The following is a 22,439-nucleotide window of genomic DNA, read 5'->3' on the forward strand; positions in this document are numbered from 1 at the left end:
ATGATTAGAAAAGATGTTTAGGCTATACTTACAAGAATTTCTCTTTATTACATTAGCTTTTTTTTTTTTGAACTAATTTGGAGAATTCTTAAATTGTCCCACTTATATGACATAGCCAAAGAGTTTGGATGATCATCTTTGGTCTAATTTTTCACCAGCACTTGAATGGCAAGGGTGGGGATCAAAGGGTGAACTTTGCTTGCAGTAGTGCATGTGCTTTCAGAATCTTGCATGCACCCTGTGATCTTCACAGTTCCTGCAGCTGATCAAGGTATAGAGAGGGCAAACGGCACAAAATACTCTAAATAATTTCCTGCTGTGGTTGGTCTTTGGTTTCTGACTGTCACCTGGCTTAGCTCTTTCATTTCCAGGCATTTAGAGAGTAAAAATTAGCACAGGATAAACACTGGGTTTGCCTTCTAAGGTTTAATTACTCATCCTAATAAAAGAAAGACATCCCCAACAGAGTCAGGGCAAAGTATGTGAAACAGAAGGACCTTTGCTTGCTTGCTTTCTGACATTTGGATTATCCAAATGCTGGCGGACATCAGAAGCATTATGTAAAGTGTTTTACAAATTTGTTACTCAGAAATAATTTCGACTCTCTTAACTGATAAAATTGAATCTATCACAGAAACTTGGCTTTGTAGAATCCAACTCCCTCAGAAAAAGTTACCAATTTAAGACTATGTTGAAAGGTTTTGTTATAGCTTATAAAACCTAGACAATAAAAAGACTCTTTGTCTTTTCTATAGGAAGTCTTTTTCTCCAGCAATTTGTTTAAAGAACTATCAGAGTGATGAATTCTCTATATATAGTTTGCTTGTATGCATTCAAATCTCTAGTCTCCTGAAAGCTGTTTACTCATCTCTGGGTTATTAGCATCAAATACATAGTAAGTCACCAACAAATATATTTCTGATTCTTTCATTGATCAGTTAGTTCATCTGGACTAATTGGGGAAAAAGCCAAAGCTAAATAATAGAAAATTCTGAATAAAAACCTTTTTATGGGAATCATTTGTAATTTAAAAGTCAAAGCAGAAATAAATTAAGCTAATGGTTTATATCTTACTAGGCATTATTAGAAAATATTTTTATGATAACTATAACTAGTATTTATGTGTAAATGAGTGCTGAATTGAGATATTTGAAAGCAACTTATTTTTAAGTAATTTTATCATTTACATATAGTATTATATTTATGTAGAAAAAAATTATAAACACATCTATTTTATTCCTTTTTAAGGGATGTCAAATTCTATATTCAAAAAATTGAATTAACCACTATTTGTGCCTCGAATACATGGGAGACATTTTTTATTGTTTACTTTGAGATTAGATAGAAACCTTTCAGTTTTAAAAATATTTTTCTTAACAGAGGGGATAGCTACTCTTCTTTATAAAAATCAGTGATTGCATAATATAAGGTAGTATAAGGCATGCTACCAACTTTTAAAAACTAACCTGTGCCTTCTATCCCAGCTGTTCTTACAAAAATTAAGTTTCACTTTCTCATCAGGCCATGGTTGAGAAGTCTGTCTCACTTATAGTGCCTTCTGTGATCTTAGGACATGTGACTGAAGTTGAATAAAAGTTAAGACTGTATGAGATTTCTGGTACCTTCATGGTGCAAAATTTAGTCCCACACTACCATAAATAGATGGCAATGAGATCTTCTGATCTTATAAGTGTAATTTTTATTTATGAAAGATTTTAGACTTATCCACATTTTATTGGAAAGTCTTTTTGTGTTCTTTGCTTTGATCTGTAGTTTTGTAATAGAAAACAAACAACAAAAAAAGCCAGCATAACAATATTTTAGTAGGTTCTTTTCCTTAAGTAGATATTGTAATTTGCTTTTAGTGGTTGCGTTGGGGCCGGTGGACTTCATTGTGTGGTATTATTTATTAGGGGTTTAGCAAACATCTAGATGTATGCCAATGGCCATGTCTTAGTATCAGTCTGTTTTGAGAATAAGCTGTGTTATGTTTGTTTAGTTCTCCGCATGCTTTTGGAGAATGTATAATTAAAAAGTTTAAAAACAGATTATCTTTTTTCATTTAGGAAACTTACCTGCCTCTCTTCTATATCTTATCCTTTCTTTTTCATTTCACTGGGTTCACTTCTAGAATGACTTTTAAGACTACAGATGTCTAACAATTTATGAATCAGACATGAGGTTTGGCACACAGATAAATGTGATTTTAGACAGCATCCTTCCCACTAACTTGCTGCCTTCTTGGAAGCAGGAATTTCCAAGATGTCTCAGGAGGTACCAAGGGAGCAGCAACATAGAATTTTGTCTCATGATCACTTCTTCAAGAACTGATCCCGAGAAATACATTGTATCTTAAGGTGGGGAACACTTTTACCTACCCAAAAATCTTTTGAGGTATTTAGATAAATCCATGATCTGAGTTTTATGTTAATAGTTTTACAGTGTCATAGTGTGGTAATTAAGTATAGAATTTTAAATTCTGAGGCTGGGTGCAGTGGCTTACACCTGTAATCTTAACATTTTGGAAGGCTGAGGCAGAAGGATTGCTTGAGACCAGCCCGGGCAACACGGCAAAACCCCGTCTCTACAGAAAAATACAAAAATTAGCCGAGTGTGGTGGAGCGTGCCTATAGTCACAGCTACTGGGGATGCTGAGGTGGGAGGGTAGTTTAAGCAAGGGAGTTCAAGGTGGCAGTGAGCCTAGATGGCACTATTGCACTCCGGCCTAGGTGACAGAAGGAGACCCTATCTCCAAAAAAAAAAGTGAAAGAAAAATTTAACCTCTGGTGAGTATTAAAAGATGTTGCTTTGGATATAAGCATTTATGAATAAGTTTTATTGCCGCCCCCCACAACAGTCCTCTGCTACTTATTTGAGGCAGTGTTAGCAAAAATCTTAATTAGCGACAGAATAAATGACAGTTTTGCTTCTAAAGAAGCAAATTACAAATACATAGTTTTCTGAACTTTAATAATGACACTGTTTTCACGAAATGTGTTGGTATTGTGTATGCCATGGCTTTGATTCTCATTACCTTGTAAAATACTTGAAGGGATATAAGCTTCCAGATATTCCTGCATTGCTAAATGAGTCCTGGAAATATCAAAGCCAGGTATCAAAAGCCAGCTATGTTTTGTTCGCCTGTGAAATTCTTTAGCAGCGGCAAACATATCCCATCTGTCATGCCTGTCTCAAGCCAGTAGCAGAACCTCAGTACTCTCCACATTGCATTTAATCTTTATCCTTCTATCATTATGACACTCCGTTTTGGGAGGTATTTTCACTTTACATCATAATAATAAAAGGGCACTACTAGTTGTATATGGTGAGTCTAGCTGATTAAGGTATGTGTTAATTAGTTTGAGGTCACAGGCTTATCCTTGTAGAAACCAGTTAACTCTTACAGGCAGGAAGCCACGGTTCTGAAGTCTTACCGATCTGGTTAAAACTGTGCAGAGTAGGGTTCAGAAAACTTTGTATTTAATCAACCTATGCCAAAGTCTGAGTTCTATGTTTTATTTCTATCACCTTGCCACTTAAACCTGCTGTATGTCTTGTAATTTGTCTCATTAATAGCACCGTTATCCAACCACCCAGATCAGAAACATGGGACACATCCTACTCTCATTTCACTCTCTTCTGCCCCACATGTAATTATCCTTTATGCAGTTAAATTCTAACTCTTAAATACTTCAAATCATTCCTACATTGCCTCCTTAGTCCTCTTTCATCGTATGTCTCATGTGCAGTTCTAATAACTAGAGATGATTGTTCATAGAATAATATTGATAAATATCCTAATATTTAGCAGATGAATGGTTTTCTCTATCAACTGCCAAAAATAAATAAGTAAATCATTCTTCTATACCACTACAATTGGAATGACCTTTATAAAGGCAAGTCTGGACTTTGTTGAAAATTCACTGGTGTTTCCTACTGCCCATAGAATCAAGACCTAACAACTTAACACAGTAAACAAAGCTCTTCATTATCTGGCCCAAGCCAACTTATCCAGTCCAGTTTTATCCCTTATTTCTCATAGATACTTGTACTCTAACCTCCCACATGAACTGGGTGTGCCTCTTGCACACTATTCTTGTGTGCCTTGTTTGGTTAGCTTCTACACATGGAGTCACTCTGCATGTGGTGTCCTGCCTCCCATTGTTTGCCTGGTAGCTGGACCTTGCTCACATTTTAGCCACTCTGGGACAACTCCCTTGACCACCTTTCTTGACACCTTTCCCAGCAGAGGTAGGCCTTCTGCTTCTGACCACCTTTTTGCCACATTTCCCACTATGCCACAGGGTTTCCTTTCCCCACTCGATTGGTGCTCTGTGTCATTTTGCCTTTTTCATTTTTTTATGGCCAAAGCAGAGCCCAGTACCAAATTAATGTGTCTACTTTAAGTTACTTTGCTTTTTTTTGGTCTCATTTTCTTCTTGGTTATAAACACTTTATAAATAGATAAACTGCCTAAAATGGTTACACTCTTTACTGAGCTCCCAAATGCATAAACCCAAAAGCTATTTATCTGAGAAAGAAGTTGTGTTCTTACTATTTTCTATTTCATTTAGCATCTTTTTCTTTTTTAGTTTTGGTTTGCATTCCAACTCTGTTTATTATTCATGTCATAGGTCCTTTTTACTTTCTCTTCAGGATCTTAAATACTAAGATATTAGTATACTTGTTAAAGAAATGTGTGTGGCATACTTTCTGACTTAGTGTGGGTGTTGGTGCTCTGTGCATTGGTAATGTATGTCGGAAAATGTTGGCTTAATTGGTATGTGTAGATATTTGTTGAATAAGAGGAGAACCATTGTTACAAAGCATCTAAATTATGAGAATGGGCGTCCTTTTCAGCATTTTAAATTAGTGTTGTATATGGATTCTTATAGTGGGATGTGTGGTGGTGTGTTGGTGAGACATGCAAAAACAGAATTGTTAATATTTCAGCGGTTCAATTTCATTCTTTCCTTAATAGCAAAAATCAGCAGTCTGTTCACAAGGTTTTGTTTTTTTCTGGTTCATGATAGGGCTGTATCTTAGATAAAAGAATACTGATGGATTTAGCCATGTGATACAAATAGCAAGATATAAATCCTCTTGTGGAGTGGCTATCACTCATACTCTTTTTTGGCCATCCCTCAGAGATGCCTTTAGGCCAGATGGAGTTTTCATCCACAAGGATTGTTGCACCTTGCTTTTACAAAGACACCCTCAATCTCTAGCACTGGCTCTCTTGCTCAGTTTTCAACATCCTGTAATTACTGCTTTAATTCTAACTTATCTGCTCAATACTTTAAATTCCTAACCTTATATCTTAAGGCTCTGACACCCTGGACTTAAGCACCCTCAGTTTGTTGCCTGAAGTCTCTCACATCGCTTGTTTTATCCCCTTATAGGAATTTACAGGTTCCCATTTCCTCATCTCTCAGATACCCCTGTTTAGAAGGTCTCCTTTTCCAGCTACTTATACCAATCCTGTCTCCACTTGTCTTTCAAGAAGCAAAGTGCTTGGAGACCTCTTTTTCCTTGTTCTTACACACAGCTCTTTACTTACTAGTGATATTTCCTGTTATTTAAACTGCTCCTAAGATTCTTTTTCTTGCAGAAAGCTATCTTGGATTGATAAAGTAAAACCTCTTAATTTTCCAATTTTCCTGACCTGTATCCATTACTGGATGCCAATAACCACCTCCTCTTCCATATTGCTGCATGTTTATTCTTTGTCTCTTATTTCCTGAATGTACTTGCCACTGATGAATTTAGACAGGCAGACGTACTGCTTCTTTGGCTACATTTTGTTAGTTATTCCTCTCTTAACACTCCTAGAAGACAGGGACTACATCTGTTTAATTCTTTGTGTATTGCCCAGTAGAGCCTACCATCGCGATTATCACATATAGATGACTCGTAACTGCTTTCTGATAATAGGAAACAATAGTTTGGTAAAGAAGAATGTGGTGGCTGTTGAACATTTGGCATCCATATTGCACATATTTATGCTGATGCAGATTATGGAGGAAAAAACCTCTTGGCTTTAGATTTTTAAAGCATTCACTGTTTAAGGGAGAGCAGGTGGTAAAATTAATCTCACAAAAAGATAATTTAATGTTTTTCAAATTTGTGATTTTGTCTCTGTCAAGTTTAGAAAAAGCATTGAAAATCAAATAGAGCTATAACAGTACTTTGATATATCAATCCAAAGAACAGTTGATTATAGTAAATTAGGATTTGTCGTAGAAACTTCGTAATGCCCAAAGGACTGACATGCACGAGAATGTAGCAAAAGCTGCAGTTGTAGATGTCTTTCTCATGCAAATCATTATCTATGAAGTCTCAGTAATACAGGCTTAAACAGAAATTGCTAGAGTGATGTCCAGAATAAAATCTGACACTAAACAGCAAAAAGCTTTGGCTGTTTATATTATAATGCATGTTAACATAATGACTGCTGTTCTAAGAACTCCTTAAAGGAAATACTGAGGATTTGTGACTCATAATTGGGAACAGTTGCTGGGCGATAAGCTTAAAGCAGGAAAAATATGTTTAGAAACTTGAAACAGTCTTAACAGGGAGAAAGTTTTTTATCTCACTTCCCAATCATAACATCAGATTCTCCTGAAGTTAATGAAAATTGCTTAAGGCAACTTGATATGACGTTTAATTTAGGCATAGGAGTTCCAGTTTTCAGGACTTTTTTGTTTTTTTGTTTTGTTTTGTCTGTCTGTTTCACTTTTTAGGATTTCCCAGAAACATTTTTCTGTTTGAATTAAATATTCCTATTTACCATAAATCATTTTAAAACAGTGGCCAAATATTATTTTAAACTACGTTATATTGTCTTATTTCATGCTTAATTAAAACTATATGTTGTTTTTGAGACCACATCCAACTAGTTAGTCCTCTTACTAAGCAAGAAGTTTGGGGTTTATTGGCAACATCTTTAGAAATTTTAAAGGAGTATACTGCTTTTTATAAGTTCCATACTTTTTGGCATCATCGGTTATATGATTGAGTGTTTTTTTCAGTGTAGAACCTGATTCAGAAATTGTGAACATTGGGATGGAGAACGGCAAGTATTTGCATAATCAGTTTTTCAAATATTTGACTGCAGAATCTTTTGTGCACAGAATACCTGTTAATAGTTTTTGAAATAAGTATTCCAAGAGCAGATTTTGGAAAATGTGCTAGCTAACAAAACCCATAGATCAATTTTTTTTTTAGACAGAGTTTCACTCTTTTTGCCCAGGCTGGAGTGCAATGGCACAACTGTAGATCAACTTTAATATCCTTTTCAAAATCCTAATTTACAGCAAGGAAATAAGTTAATTATTGGGAAAATCTGTCTCAGCAACTAGACTTCACATGTACTTTCTGAATGCCACTAGATCTAGAGTATTTCTTGTGTTGTAGACATCCATTTAGAAATCTGGTAGACTATGCTACAATATCTATGCTGTTACCATATATTTAATTTTTTATATTATAGTAACTTTCAAACATACACAAGAGAAAAGAAAGAAGAATACAATGACCATTATGCCAGTTATTTGAAATAATGGTTCAAATGTTTCCAACTGTAATGAAGTTCCATAAAAGAGGAAACACAAATGTTTTTATTGGTCTACCTTTTATAAATTATTAAATGAGTCTGATTCATATAGTGGGACTTCCCTCCAGCAGTATGGAGACATTTGTAAAGTAATGATTCAGCAGCAGTAGACCAGATAATAAGATGACCAAAATATTCTCAAAGCTAAACCTCATAATAATCCAAACTATTTTTTTTCTTCATGTTTTGCCAACATTTTTCAGCCCACCGGATAAAAGATAATATTGATGTTGGGTGGATTAGTACTGGCTTTATCTGGATTCATTTTATTTTTCCCTTCTTTTATTGTCTTTGATCAGGCAATACTGTGTATTCCTATATTGGCAAGTAAACGGATGGCCTCTGAAAAAAAGGTCAAGCTTCAAGAGAAATTTTCTTTTGTCTATGTTTAGTTTCTACATAGCTTCATAGTAAAACTGACTCCCTGATTGGCTGAGGCCAGCCCACCGTAGAGTGGAGGGTGGGCTTATTTTGATTGGGTTAGGCCAGTGGTTCTGTGGGGTTAAATCAATCTTACTGTAATTCCATGGCCTAGAAATTTTGGTCTTGATTAGAAAGGGCATGTAGGAAATGGATGCTGTGGAAACAACCAGCAATAAATATGCTTTTACTCCAAGTAAAGCAAGTTTAGAAAATTCTACCAACAGGCTATGCTATATATTTTTAATGTCCAATGAGATTTTTGGATATTTTTGTTTTACAAACGTATTAACAGGTTTTTGGTGTTTGTTTGTTTGTTTTTTAGAGGACAAGAATTTTGGGCAGATTTGAATGCCATGAATGTGTATGAAACAACTGAATTTGACCAACTACGAAGGCTGTCCACACCACCCTCTAGCAATGTCAACTCTATTTACCACACAGTCTGGAAATTCTTCTGTAGGGACCACTTTGGATGGAGAGAGTATCCTGAGGTATTTACAGGTTCTTTGTTAACAAGTACATTTTTCAAATTTATTTATTTTTTCTTCCTCTATTCTTCTTTCTTTACAACAATGACTAGGCAGAAGTATGCATATAATCAAACAGCTTATGAGTGTCAATGGTACAAGAAAACTTTTCTTTTTCTTAAAATGTATTTCTTTCCATTAATTTGAAATCCAAAGATAACATACAACTATTATCAGATAAATAAAATGCTTTCCACATCTTACATTATAGAGGTGAAATACTTTGACCTGTTGCCACCTATGGAGTAATTTTCACGAGATGAGAATTGGTATAACTTTTGATTATATCTGGCTCCTGGGCTTATGGAGATTGGATCAAGTGTTACACTTAGCATTTTAGAAGCCCAATGGAAACAATCGCTCATGTCTCTGGAAGAAGTACTTGGAAATGTTTATTGAGCTGTGGTCAGATAAATCAGTTATTTACAATTTTCTCCTATGTGCACTTGCATCCTTAGTCTGAGACAGTGATAATAGCCCTTCAATCTCAAAGCAAGGTTTTAAAATGATGATGGTTTACTTTGCTTCTGAATGACAATTGTGAGTCATTTAAACATCCTCAGATGGACTTTAGAGGTTAATTTCACATTGCAAAGATGTGACTTTTTCAATTTAAGTTCATTTCCAGCATTACAAAAGGGGGGAACAACTTACCTACCTTACTTTTATTTTTAAAGACAATAGCAAAAGAAGAAAACCTAGTATGTTAATTATTGTAAAACACAATATTAAATTAAGTAAGCTTAAGTAATCACTAGTATCTGCCTTCCAAAGAGAATACAAGGCTGTTTAAAATGTACTCTCAGAATACGGCCGGGTGTGGTGGCTCACACCTGTAATCCCAGCACTTTGGGAGGCCGAGGCGGGTGGATCACGAGGTCAGGAAATCGAGACCATCCTGGCTAATATGGTGAAACCCCATCTCCACTAAAAATACAAAAAATTAGCTGGGCGTGATGGCTGGTGGCTGTAGTCCCAGCTACTTGGGAGGCTGAGGCAGGAGAATGGCATGAACCTGGGAGGCAGGGATTGCAGTGAGCCGAGATCGCGCCACTGCACTCTAGCCTGGGCAACAGAGCGAGACTCCATCTCAAAAAAAAAAAAAAAAAGTACTCTCAGAATACTTGGTAATCACTAGTCATCTACCTTCCAAATAGAATACAAGGCTGTTTAAAAGGTACTCTCAGAATACTCAGACTGTTCCTGTGTTTTTCCTCTGAGAAGTTTTTTGGGTTTAGAACTTGAACTTTATATACCACCACCTTTTCAAATTTTATTTATTTATTTATTTATTTATTTATTTATTTATTTATTTATTTTGAGATAGGCTCTTGCTCTGTTGCCCAGTTGGAGTACAGTGGCACAATCATAGCTCACTATAATCTTGAACTCCTGAGCTCAAACAGTGCTCCTGCCTCAGCCTCCCAAATAGCTGGGACGACAGGTGCATGCCACCATACTCAACTAATTTTTATTTTTTTATTTTTTGTGGAGACAGGATCTTGCCATGTTGCCCAGTCTGGTGTTGAACTCCTGACCTCAAACAGTCCTCCTTCCTCTGCCTCCCAAAGTGTTGGGAGTGGCTCACAGGCCTCTCACAGGCGTGAGCCACTGGGACTGGCCAACATCACTATCTTTAGTTCCTGTTTTGAAAACTCCCTTAAGAAATATGAACGAAAACTCTCTATAATATTATTAAGGCTCAAAATAAAATAAAATAGTTCCCTGGGCCCTACATACTTGGAAGGAAAAAAAAAAATCTTAGCATATAAAGGAAGTTAATTAGACTCACTGTACTTTATTGAAATTCCTGTGAGGTTAACTTTTGCCTTTGGTTAAATTTTCATTTTTAACCATGATTATTAACTTTCCTCTTTTTTTTTGTTATCTTCTGTTTTCTCCTCCATAGTCTGTCATTCGATTGATTGAAGAAGCCAACTCTCGGGGTCTGAAAGAGGTTCGATTTATGATGTGGAATAACCACTACATCCTCCACAATTCATTCTTCAGGAGAGAAATAAAAAGGAGACCCCTCTTCCGCTCCTGTTTTATACTGCTTCCATATTTACAGTAAGTGTTGAGTATAAAGTCTCAATTTTACTTTCATTTTATGTAAATGCACTCCTGAATACGAGAGAGAAAAAATACCTTAAATTAAGAGTCTACCTTGGTTAGTACCCCTAGAATGTGAAATTTCAGATTATTCTTTGGATTTTAATTCTTCAATAAATGGAGTGCAAATAAGCTACAATAAACCCAGTTACACTAAAAGAATGAGTATCTTACTGGATTTTTTAGAGTTAACGTTTTTCCACAACTAAATATCGTTGTGTCTGGAATGAGGCACAGAACTTGCATTCACCTCCTTCATGGAAGATTTTTTCCTTCCATGAAACTACTTTCAAGATGAGACCCTTCTGTGTTACAGGACAACTTAGCCAAACTTCCAGGTTAAGTGAGGAGAGTCCTACAAGGTGATTTCTTGATTTCCTTTTACTTGAGTGAATTTGAATGGGAAAAATTCATCTTTTCAAATAAGGTACACTCTCATTTGCTAGGTAAGCCACCTCTTCTTGTGATACTCACTAAAATTACTTGTCATACTGAGAATACAGCTTTCTTAATTAAGGTTAGGACTGAACTCACCCTTCTGAATTGTAGGTGAGCTTTTCTTCCATTTTTCCAAGCGTCGTTTCTTCCTTTCGTCTTCAGACAACCCAGTGGCACATCTTTATAGATACCAAAAGGTGAGGCACATTACCATTTGCATGCCCACCTTTGAAAATTAGTATCTCTAGGGAAATCATTATCTACCCTAGTCAGATATACTATTTTTAGAGATGGATTTTGAAAATGATATAGGTTTACTTGGTTTTATGAACTTTAGAGGTCTAGCATAATGGTTGTTTTTTTGTGCTGATCTTTGAGGTAAAGATACCATTTTTATATTCCTACTGTTTTTATTCTAGCTCAAACTGTTTTCCCTAAGTTGTTATGACAGAATCTTAGTGATTCTAATCCTGTGATTGATTGCAAGGGGAACAGTAAAAACAAAATACAAATAAAAATTCCTGAAATGATCAGTATCCAAAATAAATTTGTAGTAAGACTTATTTTAGAAATATATATTGAATTGGGTTAAGTGTGTTCTTTCTTCTAAGTGCCAGTTTGAAATATTTTACCTTGTAAGGTTTCTTAAAAAATTAGAACTAGTAAAAATACCATTTCTGTGATTTTACTAGCACAGCTGGAGATAGTGTCAGTGTCCAATAGTTAAGAATATATTGTCCTCCTGGTGAGATAGTAGAACTCATTAGTGAGACCAGCAGCTTGGCATGCTGAGCCAATCAAGGAAGATACAACTTCTGTGTGAGGTTAAGAATGCAAGTTCTGCATTGTTGGAAAGTTTTAGTGAATGGTGAAAATGCATCTGTTTTGATCTCAAGATAAGTAATTATGGAGTATGCCCTCCTTTTTTATTTATTTTTTTTTTGAAACTTAGGCTTGTTTTGTAAAAGTATGAACTATAAAGATAAGCAGCAATACAATTAATGCCACAAATATACCTTCATTATACAGGCATATCTTGTTTTACGGTGCTTCGCTGTATTGTACTTCACAGATCATTGCGTTTTTTACAAATCAAAGGTCTGTGGCATCCCTAGGTCAAGCAAGTATGTTAGTGCTATATTTTCAACAGCATGTGCTCATTTTGTGCCTCTGAATCACATTTTGGATATTCTTGGGATATTTCAACTTTTCATTACTATTGTATCTGTTATGTTGATCTGACCAGTGATCTTTACGTTACAGTTGTTTTGGGGTGCCTAGAACAGCACCCACATAAAACAGCAAAGTGTTCAAGTGATAGGAAGAGTTATACATCTCTAACTTTAAGTCAAAAGCCAGAAATGATTAAGCTTAGTGGGGAAGGCATGTCGAAAGCTGAGATAAACCAAAAGCTAGGCCTCTTATGCCTTAACATTAGCCAAGTTGTGAATACAAAGGAAAAGTTCTTGAAGGAAATTAAAAGTGTTACTCTAGTAAGCACACAAATTATGAGAAAGTAAAACAGCCTTCTTGCTAATATAGAGAAAGTTTTAGTGGTCTGGATAAAAGATCAAACCAGCCACAACATTCCCTTAAGTCAAAGCCTAATCCAGAGTAAAGCCATAACTTTTTTCAGTTCTTTCAAGGCCGAGAGAGGTGAGGAAGCTGCAGAAGAAAAGTTTAAACCTAGCAGAGGTTGGTTCATGAGGTTTAAGAGCCCATCTCTGCAACATAAAAGTACAAGGTGAAGCAGGGAGTGTTGATGTAGAAGCTGTAGCACGTTATCCAGAAATCTAGCTGATATCATTGATGACGGTGGCTAAACTAAACAAGAGATTTTCCATGTAGACAAAACAAACTTATATTAGAAGAAGATGCCATCTAGGACGTCATAGTTAGAGAGATGTCGATGCTTGGCTTTAAAGGACAGGCCTGACTCTCTTGTCAAGGGCTAATGCAGCTGGTGACTTTAAGTTGAAGCCTAAGGCCCTTAAGAATTATGCTAAATCTACTCTGCCTGTGTTCTATAAATGGAAAAACAAAGCCTGGATGACAGCACATCTGTTTATAGCATGGTTTACTGAATATTTTAAGCCCACTATTGAGACCTGCTCAAGAAAAAAAGATTTCTTTCCAACTATTACTGCTCATTGACAATGTACCTGGTTACCCAAGAGCTCTAATGGAGATGTACGGGAGATTAGTGTTTTCATGCCTGCTATACAACATCCATTCTGCAGCCCACTTATCAAGGAGTCATTCTGACTTTCAAGACCTCCTATTTTAACAGTATATTTTGTAAGGCTATAGCTGCCATACGTAGTGATTCCTTTAATGGATCTGGGCAAAGTAAATTGGAAAACTTTTGGGAAGGATTTACCATTTTAGATGCCATTAAGAACATTGTGATTCATGGGAGGGGGTCAACATACCAACATTAACAGAAATTTGGAAGAAGTTTATTTCAGCTCACCTGGATGATTTTGAAGGGTTCAAGACTTCAGTGGAGGAAGTCACTGCACATGTGGTGGCAATAACAAGAGAAGTAGAATTAGAAGTGTAGCCTGAAGATGTGACTGAATTGCTACTATATCGTGATAAAACTTGGATGCGTGAGGAGTTGCTTCTTTTGGATGAGCAAAGAAAGTGGTTTCTTGATATTGAATCTACCGGTGAAGATGCTGTAAAGATTTTTGAAATAATAAAGGGTTTAGAATATTACATCAACTTAGTTGATAAAGCAACAAAGTTTGGGAGGATTTACTACAATTTTGAAAGAAGTTCTGTGGGTAAAATGCTTTCAAATGGTACTGCATGCAATAGAGAAATCTTTCATGAAATGAAGGGTCAATTGATGTGGCAAATTTCCTTGTCTTGTTTTAATAAATTTCCACTGCCACCTCAACCTTCAGCAACCACCACCCTGATTAGTCAGGCCATCATCAAGGCAAGACCCTCCCACCAGTAAAATGACTACGACTCACCAAAGGCTCAGATGATTGTTAAAATAAAGTATTTTAAAAGTAAGGTATAAATATTCTTTTTTTTAAAGAACTAATGCTATTATGTACTGAATAGACTGTGATATAGTGTAAACATAACTTTTATATGCACTGGGATACTAAAAAATTGTGTTACTCTATTGCAATATTTGCTTTATTGCAGTGGTCTGGAATAGAACCCTTAATATCTACTAGGTAGTAATATATTCATAATATAGGCTTACAGGAGAACAAAAATAGTTACTCTCTATTTTCTTTTTTCTTTTAAAAATTTTCTATTTTAATCTTTCTGTCTAAAACTGATAATCAGATATAAAGTAAGAGATCAGCAAATCAAAGAAATATTAGGTAGATAAACTTTAATGAGAAAAGAGCAGAGAAATAGCCAGTCTACCAGGGTGGGATGGGTAAATGCAGTGATCCTATCTACCCTAGAACGTGGGGCTGAAGGACCTAGTAGGGAGAAAGATGAGGGGAATTGGTTCCAAAAAGCATATTTTAGAAGTAGATTCCAGAGGCTATGATCTTAGCCAGGGAGAAAGTTTCTTTTTTAAGTGGTTTTTGTTTTGTTAAATCTTTAAAACTTTTTTAGAGACAGAATTTCCTCTGTCGCCCAGGGTGGAGTGCAGTGGTATGATCATCATAGCTCACTGTAACCTTGAACCCTTGGGTTCAAGTGATCCTGCTGCTTTAGCCTGCGAAGTAGCTGGGACTTACAGGTAGATGCTGCCATCATCCCCAGCTAATTTTTTCTTTTTTTTCTTTGGTAGAGACAAGATCTCACTATGTTGCTGAGGCTGGTCTTGAACTCCTGTCCTCAAGCAGTCCTCCTGCCTCAGCCTCCCAAGTAGCTGGGATTACAGGCATGATGTTTTGTTTTTAAGTGTTTTTAAATGCAAAGGGTCAAAAAAAAAAAAAAAAAAAAAACCAACAAAAAAACATAGGTGTTAAAGAGGCCACAATTCTCAGGGAATCAGTGTCTAAGAGTGGAAGGAGTGGGGTAGGAGGTTGACTTAATGAATTTTCTACAAATTCAGCTGTTTTTAAAAGGTTTCTCTTGCTTTTTAATGGGGCTGATAAACAGGAGTTTATTCTTTAATAATCTTAGAATACTTGAATTGAGACTGCATAAGCAAACAAAGCTTAGAGGTTTGGGGGTTCAGTGCTTTCAGCTGAAAGAACATTTGTCCCATGCAGTCACCTCATGGTCATGAGAATGCCTGGCACAGTTTCTTTAATACCCCCCCTCAAAAGGATAAAATGAATTAATTTGTATTTCATTGCTGAAATTGATTTAGTAAACATCTTTCAAAATGGTAAGGGGAAGGAGGGAGATAATAAAAGGTGACTTTGGATTCTGAAAGCCCAGAGATCCTTGTGTAGAAGCTCAATTCCCTTTGACTTTGCCTCTCTAGAGAAGGCTAGTGTCAGTCTGTGAAACATGCAGTATATCTTTGGAATACCCATGAGGTGAATACAAACTCATCATTCTCAGAAAATAAAGGCACATTTGCAATTGCTTGAAATATATTTTTTAACCCGTGGCAACTAGAGTGTTGAAGCCCATCAGACAGATGTGTATATGCATTTTTATGTTTTAGGCAAGTTAGGATGTTGGCTTGTTACAAGTAAGCATTTATGGGTTGGAATGGATGTTAAGCATATACATAGTCCAGTTTAATATGTTAGAATGGATAGGATTTATTTATCTCCGCTCATCTTCAAGCATATGTTAGTAATAACAGACCTCCATCCCCCCCTAAAAAAAGAAAAAGCTGTATTTGAAGCTTTCATTTTATGGAACAGGGCCATAGTAGTGATATCAGAAAGAAAAGGCGCAGAATCTCTTCTGTTGTCACAGCTAGGTTTGCTGTACAGGCTGACAGTCTGAAACCTCTAGGGAAGAGTGTTTGCAGAGAATCTTACCTTTCTCCTTCAAACCAGAAGACTGTGTTGGTAACTTCAACCCCTGATAATAATAGAAAACCTGGTGGGCTGGGGACTTACCCTTTTGTTTGCAAAGCTGGATAGAGGGAAGAGCTATTAAATAAAAATAAGGGGCTTATATTCTTTGCTTCCCCGCCATTCCTCCAGAATAGTGATGGTTTTTTAAGGAGTTACAGATATTTGAGAATCTGATTAAAGCAGTGAGGCCTCTCTTCAGGAAAGTGTACCAGTGAAAAATGTACCATTGTACCAGAAAAATGTATCAGTACTGAGGATCCAAAGGAATCTGTGTGGGCTCTGAGAAAATGCTGCAGAGGACAAGAACTGTTGTGCCTTTCGTTGTGAAGGTTGGATAAACCAGCAGCACTTTAAATCTGTCCCTGTACTTCAAAGCACCTCGGAGATTCAGTAAGCCCTGGATCCACCCATCCAGGACTCTCTGTCTCACCAAGAGACTTTGAGGCACATTAAATTAAAGGCACAGTCACTTGTAGAAGGTGAGGGTTAGAGATGGCAGTCATGCTTCTGTAACTTTTAGCTTCTTGAAAGTCATCTCTTAAAAGACTGTGTGTTGATGATGATAATGTGGTGGTGGTGGTGTCAGGCAAAACTAGGTTGGAATCCTAGTATCCTGTTGATCACTTTCTAGCCTTGTTTTTAAGAAAGAAAAAATATAAATTGTGAAACATATGGAACTGAAAAGAGTATGAGATTAGAAACTATCTAGATGGGCCTGGCCTAGATTCAAATTCTGTCTTTGCTCTTTGCCAGCTATACTTGGGCAAATTATTTAATCTCTCTAAACCTCAGTTTCTTCATTTGAAAAGTGGGGATAACCAAGTCATCTTACAGAGTTATTGTGACAATTAGTGACATTGTATGTAAAAATGACTGGCACATAGTATTAATTGGCTATGATTATTATGAGAGAGATGGTCAGCTATGCTCTTTGGAGATGAGACACACAAAGCTGTAGTCTCTGTGTCACAAAGCTCTTACGAAAATTTCAGTTTCCTAATCCATTTTGGCACACATTACTTCCTTGTGACCAGTATGTGCCAATGAGTGTTATAGCACCTGGCCCTGAACTAGGTCTCAGGGTCAGGATTTCCTCGCTCTCTACTTCTTCTCTTTTTCTCCGTTTCAAAAATGGCCAAGAAATATGATTTAAATTTAAGCATTTAACTAGGCAGGAATAAGTAACTTACCAAAGCTGCTGCTTATCTAAAATCATTGTTCAAAATAAAGACATGAATTTAAAGGCTCACAGATATGCATTCTGGTGTCTAGAGTTTATAGTGATTAGCTCCCTCTTAAGCACACTCAAAGCTGTAAAAGTTGAATAGTATTGGTGGTTTTGTTTCTACATGTGATCTTGGAAAATGAAGCAAATGTCAAATATTTATCAGCATTCAGGTCCTGTTCCATAATTTTTGTTTGTTTTTATACAGAAATTAAAGTAGCTTTTTTTTTCTCCCTATAAGCTCCCTCCTTGCTTCATGCCTTACTTTGTCTCCCACCCACACATCCTTTGGTAATGAAATCTTTTCTGCTTAGTATCAGCACATTTGGAAGAAAACATGTAACAAAGTTTCTTTAGCTATAGGTAATAAAGAGGAGTCTAAGATTCAAAAGTAAAGGTATTTGTGAATTGGCTCTTGCTTGTTTGCCTTGTAGCTATACATTCCAGAATTTTCTCCACAGGAAGGAGGCCCAGAGAAGGCTAATAATAGGTTATTCATGTACAGGCAATGTTTGCTGTAAGACTTTTTTTTTATTAAATAGATAGCATTTTTTATTTTTTAAATAAGCACTTAAGCTATACAGATTATAATATTAAGTAGACACTGATATAGAGCACTATAATGTGAGGCGTACTTCTTAATGTTTTACATTGATGTTTCTTCCTCTCCATTTTAGGACACTTGGTGGGGTTCCCACACAAGCTCCTCCACCTCTTGAAGCAACTTCCTCATCACAAATCATCTGCCCAGATGGGGTCACTTCAGCAAACTTCTACCCTGAAACTTGGGTTTATATGCATCCATCTCAGGACTTCATCCAAGTGCCTGTTTCTGCAGAGGATAAAAGTTATCGGATCATTTACAATCTTTTTCATAAGACTGTGCCTGAGTTTAAATACAGAATTTTGCAGATATTGAGAGTCCAAAACCAGTTTCTTTGGGAGAAATATAAAAGGTGAGTCAGATGTATGAAGTTCAAGAGAGCTTTATTGTAGCTAATGTCAAATGAGGAACATAATAGTAAACATTTGCACAGCATTTATGTTCGTATTTTCTGTGTATTAACTGACATATAATCCTCATAACAGCCATAAGTAGGATTATTACAGTTTACATTTTACAGAGAAGAAGAAACTGAGTCACAGAAAGCTTACTTGCTGCAGGTCATGCAGCTATTATGATACGGTGCTGGAATTTGAACCCAGGCAGTCTGGCACCAGAGGCCTTGCTCTTAATCACTTTACTGTGGTGCCTCTCAAGTCAACAAACTAATGTAGTACAAAGGGAAGGAATACATTTAGATTTCAGGAATCTCAGAATCTAAGAGACCCTCAGATTGGAGGAATTAGGCAAGGAGGGAATCCGGAGGAAGGAAAACATATGAGAACTCTTAATAGATTTAAGATGAAAGAGAAAGCAAGTGAATGATTGGTGGAGAAAGAAGGAAAAGGGCTTTTCTACAGTGGAAAGATAAGTTTCCACTTTTAATGGGATCTTTGATGGCATTTTGCCCTTGATAACTAGTTTAATATTTCCTACTCATTAAAACCATAAAGAGAAGTTTATGACTACATCATGCCTGTTAAATTGACCTGTATTTCATCCTTCTGAATTTCCTGTCTGTTCTTTCCATTAGGAAAAAGGAATATATGAACAGGAAAATGTTTGGCCGTGACAGGATAATAAATGAGAGACATTTATTTCATGGAACATCCCAGGATGTGGTAGATGGAATCTGCAAACACAACTTTGACCCTCGAGTCTGTGGAAAGCATGCTACAATGTTTGGACAAGGCAGTTATTTTGCAAAGAAGGCAAGCTACTCTCATAACTTTTCTAAGAAGTCCTCCAAAGGAGTCCATTTCATGTTTCTGGCCAAAGTGCTGACGGGCAGATACACAATGGGCAGTCATGGCATGAGAAGGCCCCCTCCAGTCAATCCTGGCAGTGTCACCAGTGACCTTTATGACTCTTGTGTGGATAATTTCTTTGAGCCTCAGATTTTTGTCATTTTTAATGATGACCAGAGTTACCCTTATTTTGTTATCCAATATGAAGAAGTCAGTAACACTGTTTCCATTTGAAAAATCTTGATACTGCTAAATTATTTGATATGAACTCAATCCAGCATTTGTAGCAGGTTTTGAATGGGTGGGACTGGGTGGGGAACAGCATTGGACATTAATAGGGCACTTTTCAGACCCATTTTTTAAAGTGCTAGAAAATGTTTTTTTTTTAAAAAAAATACAAGTTTTAAAATGACCACTTACTCTTTAATTATATACTAATTATTAGTGTACTCAGTGTGGAAAAGACTACAGATTACACACTCTTTTCATTCACACTTGTACATATAGACAGCAATGTTATTAGGAGCATTAAATTGAAAAACTGAACAGCCTAATTTAAATGTGGCTTGGGCCTGATAGAAGTTTGACCAAATGGAATGGAGGCTGTGAGCCATGTGAGGATTCTATTTATTTATTTACATTTGATAAAACTTACAGGAACTAGTACTACCATGCATATTCCCTGTCCAAAGCATCACTGCTTTGGTATAAGTTCATGAAATTCTGGTGGGTAGAAAGAAATTTTTATTTCTATCGGTAGTACTAAAATGTATCAGCCAACCAGAGAACATCAGTGACTTTTAACTTCTGCAGAGTTTGCCCCAGAATTCAGAGTTCTGTTTAGAGGAAGTTAAAACAACAAAAAACCATTTGAAAAATGTTTGTCACCAGCAAAATTTTTCACTAACTAGTGATATGAAATGTGATTTTTGTGTTGTTAAACTTCAACTTTGGAAAACTCAGTCTCTTTCACTATCATCCATTCCAATTTGAAGGAGTTGGACAGCTAATTCGGTTAAAGGCAGTCTTCAGGATTAGAAGTATGACTTTCTTTTGGGGTTCTAGACTTCGCTTGTGACTGAAAGTTTTAGAAAAAGGAAGTACATCTACAGCCGAATTGCTAAGGTTATTACTGTGTTTTGCACAAAGTATATTAGCAAAAGTATTTGCTGGAATTATTGGTAGATGGCAGTTCCACTCCTACACCTGCTTTGTCAGATAGAGCTGGGTTCCCTGGCTGACTACCTTACTTACACTACTTACTTAATAGAAACACAAACTTGGAAATTGTGCCGGTGGCCCAGCTGGAGCACAGTGTTTGGTGAATATGCTGTTTCCTCAGTTCAGAGAGGTAGCAACTAGGTATACTCCTTATAAAAAGCAAATACCTGGATTTACAAAAGTGAAAGTAGTTGTTCACAAAAGGATTCACCATGGAATTCTTTCAGTTACCAAGCTCTCCTGGTATGTTTGTGGTTATATCATTTACACAAAACTTTTCAGGAACTTGTATTGTTTAAGCAAGATGTATCTGTACTGATGTCTCAGTGAATCAGTCTGTTTATTAAGCACTTATCAGGGCTTCCACACAGTTATTTATTTTGCCCTAGTTAATCCTGTTGTTTGCTGCCATTGGCATGAAATGGCCAACTGTGGCTGTTACAGTTCTTTCATTCAATTATAACTTGTAAACCAGTGACTCCTAATCTTTTTCAAGTTAAGACACCTTACCATTGCTTATTTGGTTTTATGAGACTTGTTCCTTTTTTTCTCCCTAAGGAAAAAGAAAGCTTTATGACATATTTATTTTTTTAATAAAACTAAGCAAAAATAAAACTTATGGTAATTCTTTAAAAATTTGTTGTGTTTTGGTTCCATTTAAGATCACTGGATTAATACATAGTTGGTGATCTGTAAACATTGATTGGTTGGTTAAATGTATGATTGAGTGACTGAATGAACAGACCTAACCAGAACTTGCAGCTTAAACTTTTCTGCAGTGGGAATATGCAGAAAGTACATTATCTAGCAGTCCACTATCATTCACAAGAGAAGAGTCAATATTTTATTTTGCAGGTAATACTTGGAGAAAATGGACAAGTTTTTGTTTGTTTGTTTTGAGACAGAGTCTCGCTCTGTCACGAGGCTGGAGTGCAGTGGTGCGATCTTGGCTCACTGCAACTCCACCTCCCAGGCTCAAGAGATTCTCCTGCCTCAGCCTCATGAGTAGCTGTGATTAAGGCAACCGCCTCTATGCCTGGCTAATTTTTTTTTTTTTTTTTTTTTTTTTAGTAGAGACAGGGTTTCATCATGTTGGCCCAACTCCTGACCCTCAGGTGATCTGCCCACCTTGGCCTCCCAAAGTGCTGGGATTATAGGTGTGAGTCACTGCACCCGGCCTCGAAAACTTTTTGAGCATCAACATGATACTGAAAGACAATGCTCATTGAAACATATCAGATTCTGGATTTTCAGATTAGGAATGTTCAACTGGGAAATACACAAATACTTAAAAACCTGAAATCCGAAACACTTCTAGTCCCAAGTGTTTCCTGTAAGGGAAACTCAATCTGTATCAGCAGACAGCTGCAGAGAAAAACATAAGCAGGTTGTCCCCTTCACTGGGTGTGAAGGAAATATAAAAAGGAATTGTATCGCCAGGCATAGTGGTTCATGCCTACAATCCCATTATTTTTTTTTTTTTTTATACTTTAAGTTCTAGAGTACGTGTACAAAATGTGCAGGTTTGTTACTTATGTATACATGTTTTGGAGGCTGAGGCAGGCGGATTGCTTGAGGCGGATTGCAGGAGTTTGAGACCAGCCTGGGCAGCATGGCAAAACCCTGTCTCTACAAAAATAGAGAAATTAGCCGGGTGCAGTGATGTGTGCCTGTGGTCCCAGCTACTCAGGAGGCTGAGGCTTGAGCCCAGGATGCAGAGGTGCAGTGAGCCGAGATTGACTAAATAGAAACCCAATACCATACTGTCAGTTTAAATGAGAGGTTTTTTCCTCCTTCATTTAAGGAAAATAAGATTACTGCAAATGTTTCTAGATTTCCTTAGTTTGAATCTAACAGTCAAAACACATTTTAGAAAATCCTACATAGTACTTTTCTAGAATCTAATCCATACTACATATGTTGTTGCTATTACCGTGTGGTTTAAAAAAAATAACTTAAGCTCTTCTATTGTAACTAAACTATACAGCCTTGAACAAATCACTTAACCTTCCACATGGTTAATTTTCTCATTTTTCTCGTCTTTGACTTTTTAAAATGAC

At 36.5% G+C, this 22,439-nt stretch overlaps 1 protein-coding gene across 2 annotated transcripts in view; it reads left to right on the forward strand.

The window, feature by feature from the left end:
* TIPARP (TCDD inducible poly(ADP-ribose) polymerase) overlaps nucleotides 1-21,015 on the forward strand; it is a 32,031-nt gene extending 11,016 nt beyond the window's left edge. For both annotated transcript variants that reach the window (XM_005546181.4, XM_015445228.3), the window contains exons 3-6: nucleotides 8,361-8,529; nucleotides 10,475-10,635; nucleotides 17,985-18,263; nucleotides 18,945-21,015. In XM_005546181.4, coding sequence (XP_005546238.1) covers nucleotides 8,361-8,529; nucleotides 10,475-10,635; nucleotides 17,985-18,263; nucleotides 18,945-19,392 — 1,057 coding nt within the window. In that variant the 3' untranslated portion in view covers nucleotides 19,393-21,015. The remainder of the gene's footprint in view (nucleotides 1-8,360; nucleotides 8,530-10,474; nucleotides 10,636-17,984; nucleotides 18,264-18,944) is intronic.
* Nucleotides 21,016-22,439: the final 1,424 nt, after the last annotated feature.

The sequence above is a fragment of the Macaca fascicularis genome, chromosome 2, assembly GCF_037993035.2.
Source record: "Macaca fascicularis isolate 582-1 chromosome 2, T2T-MFA8v1.1".
Lineage (NCBI taxonomy): Eukaryota > Metazoa > Chordata > Mammalia > Primates > Cercopithecidae > Macaca > Macaca fascicularis.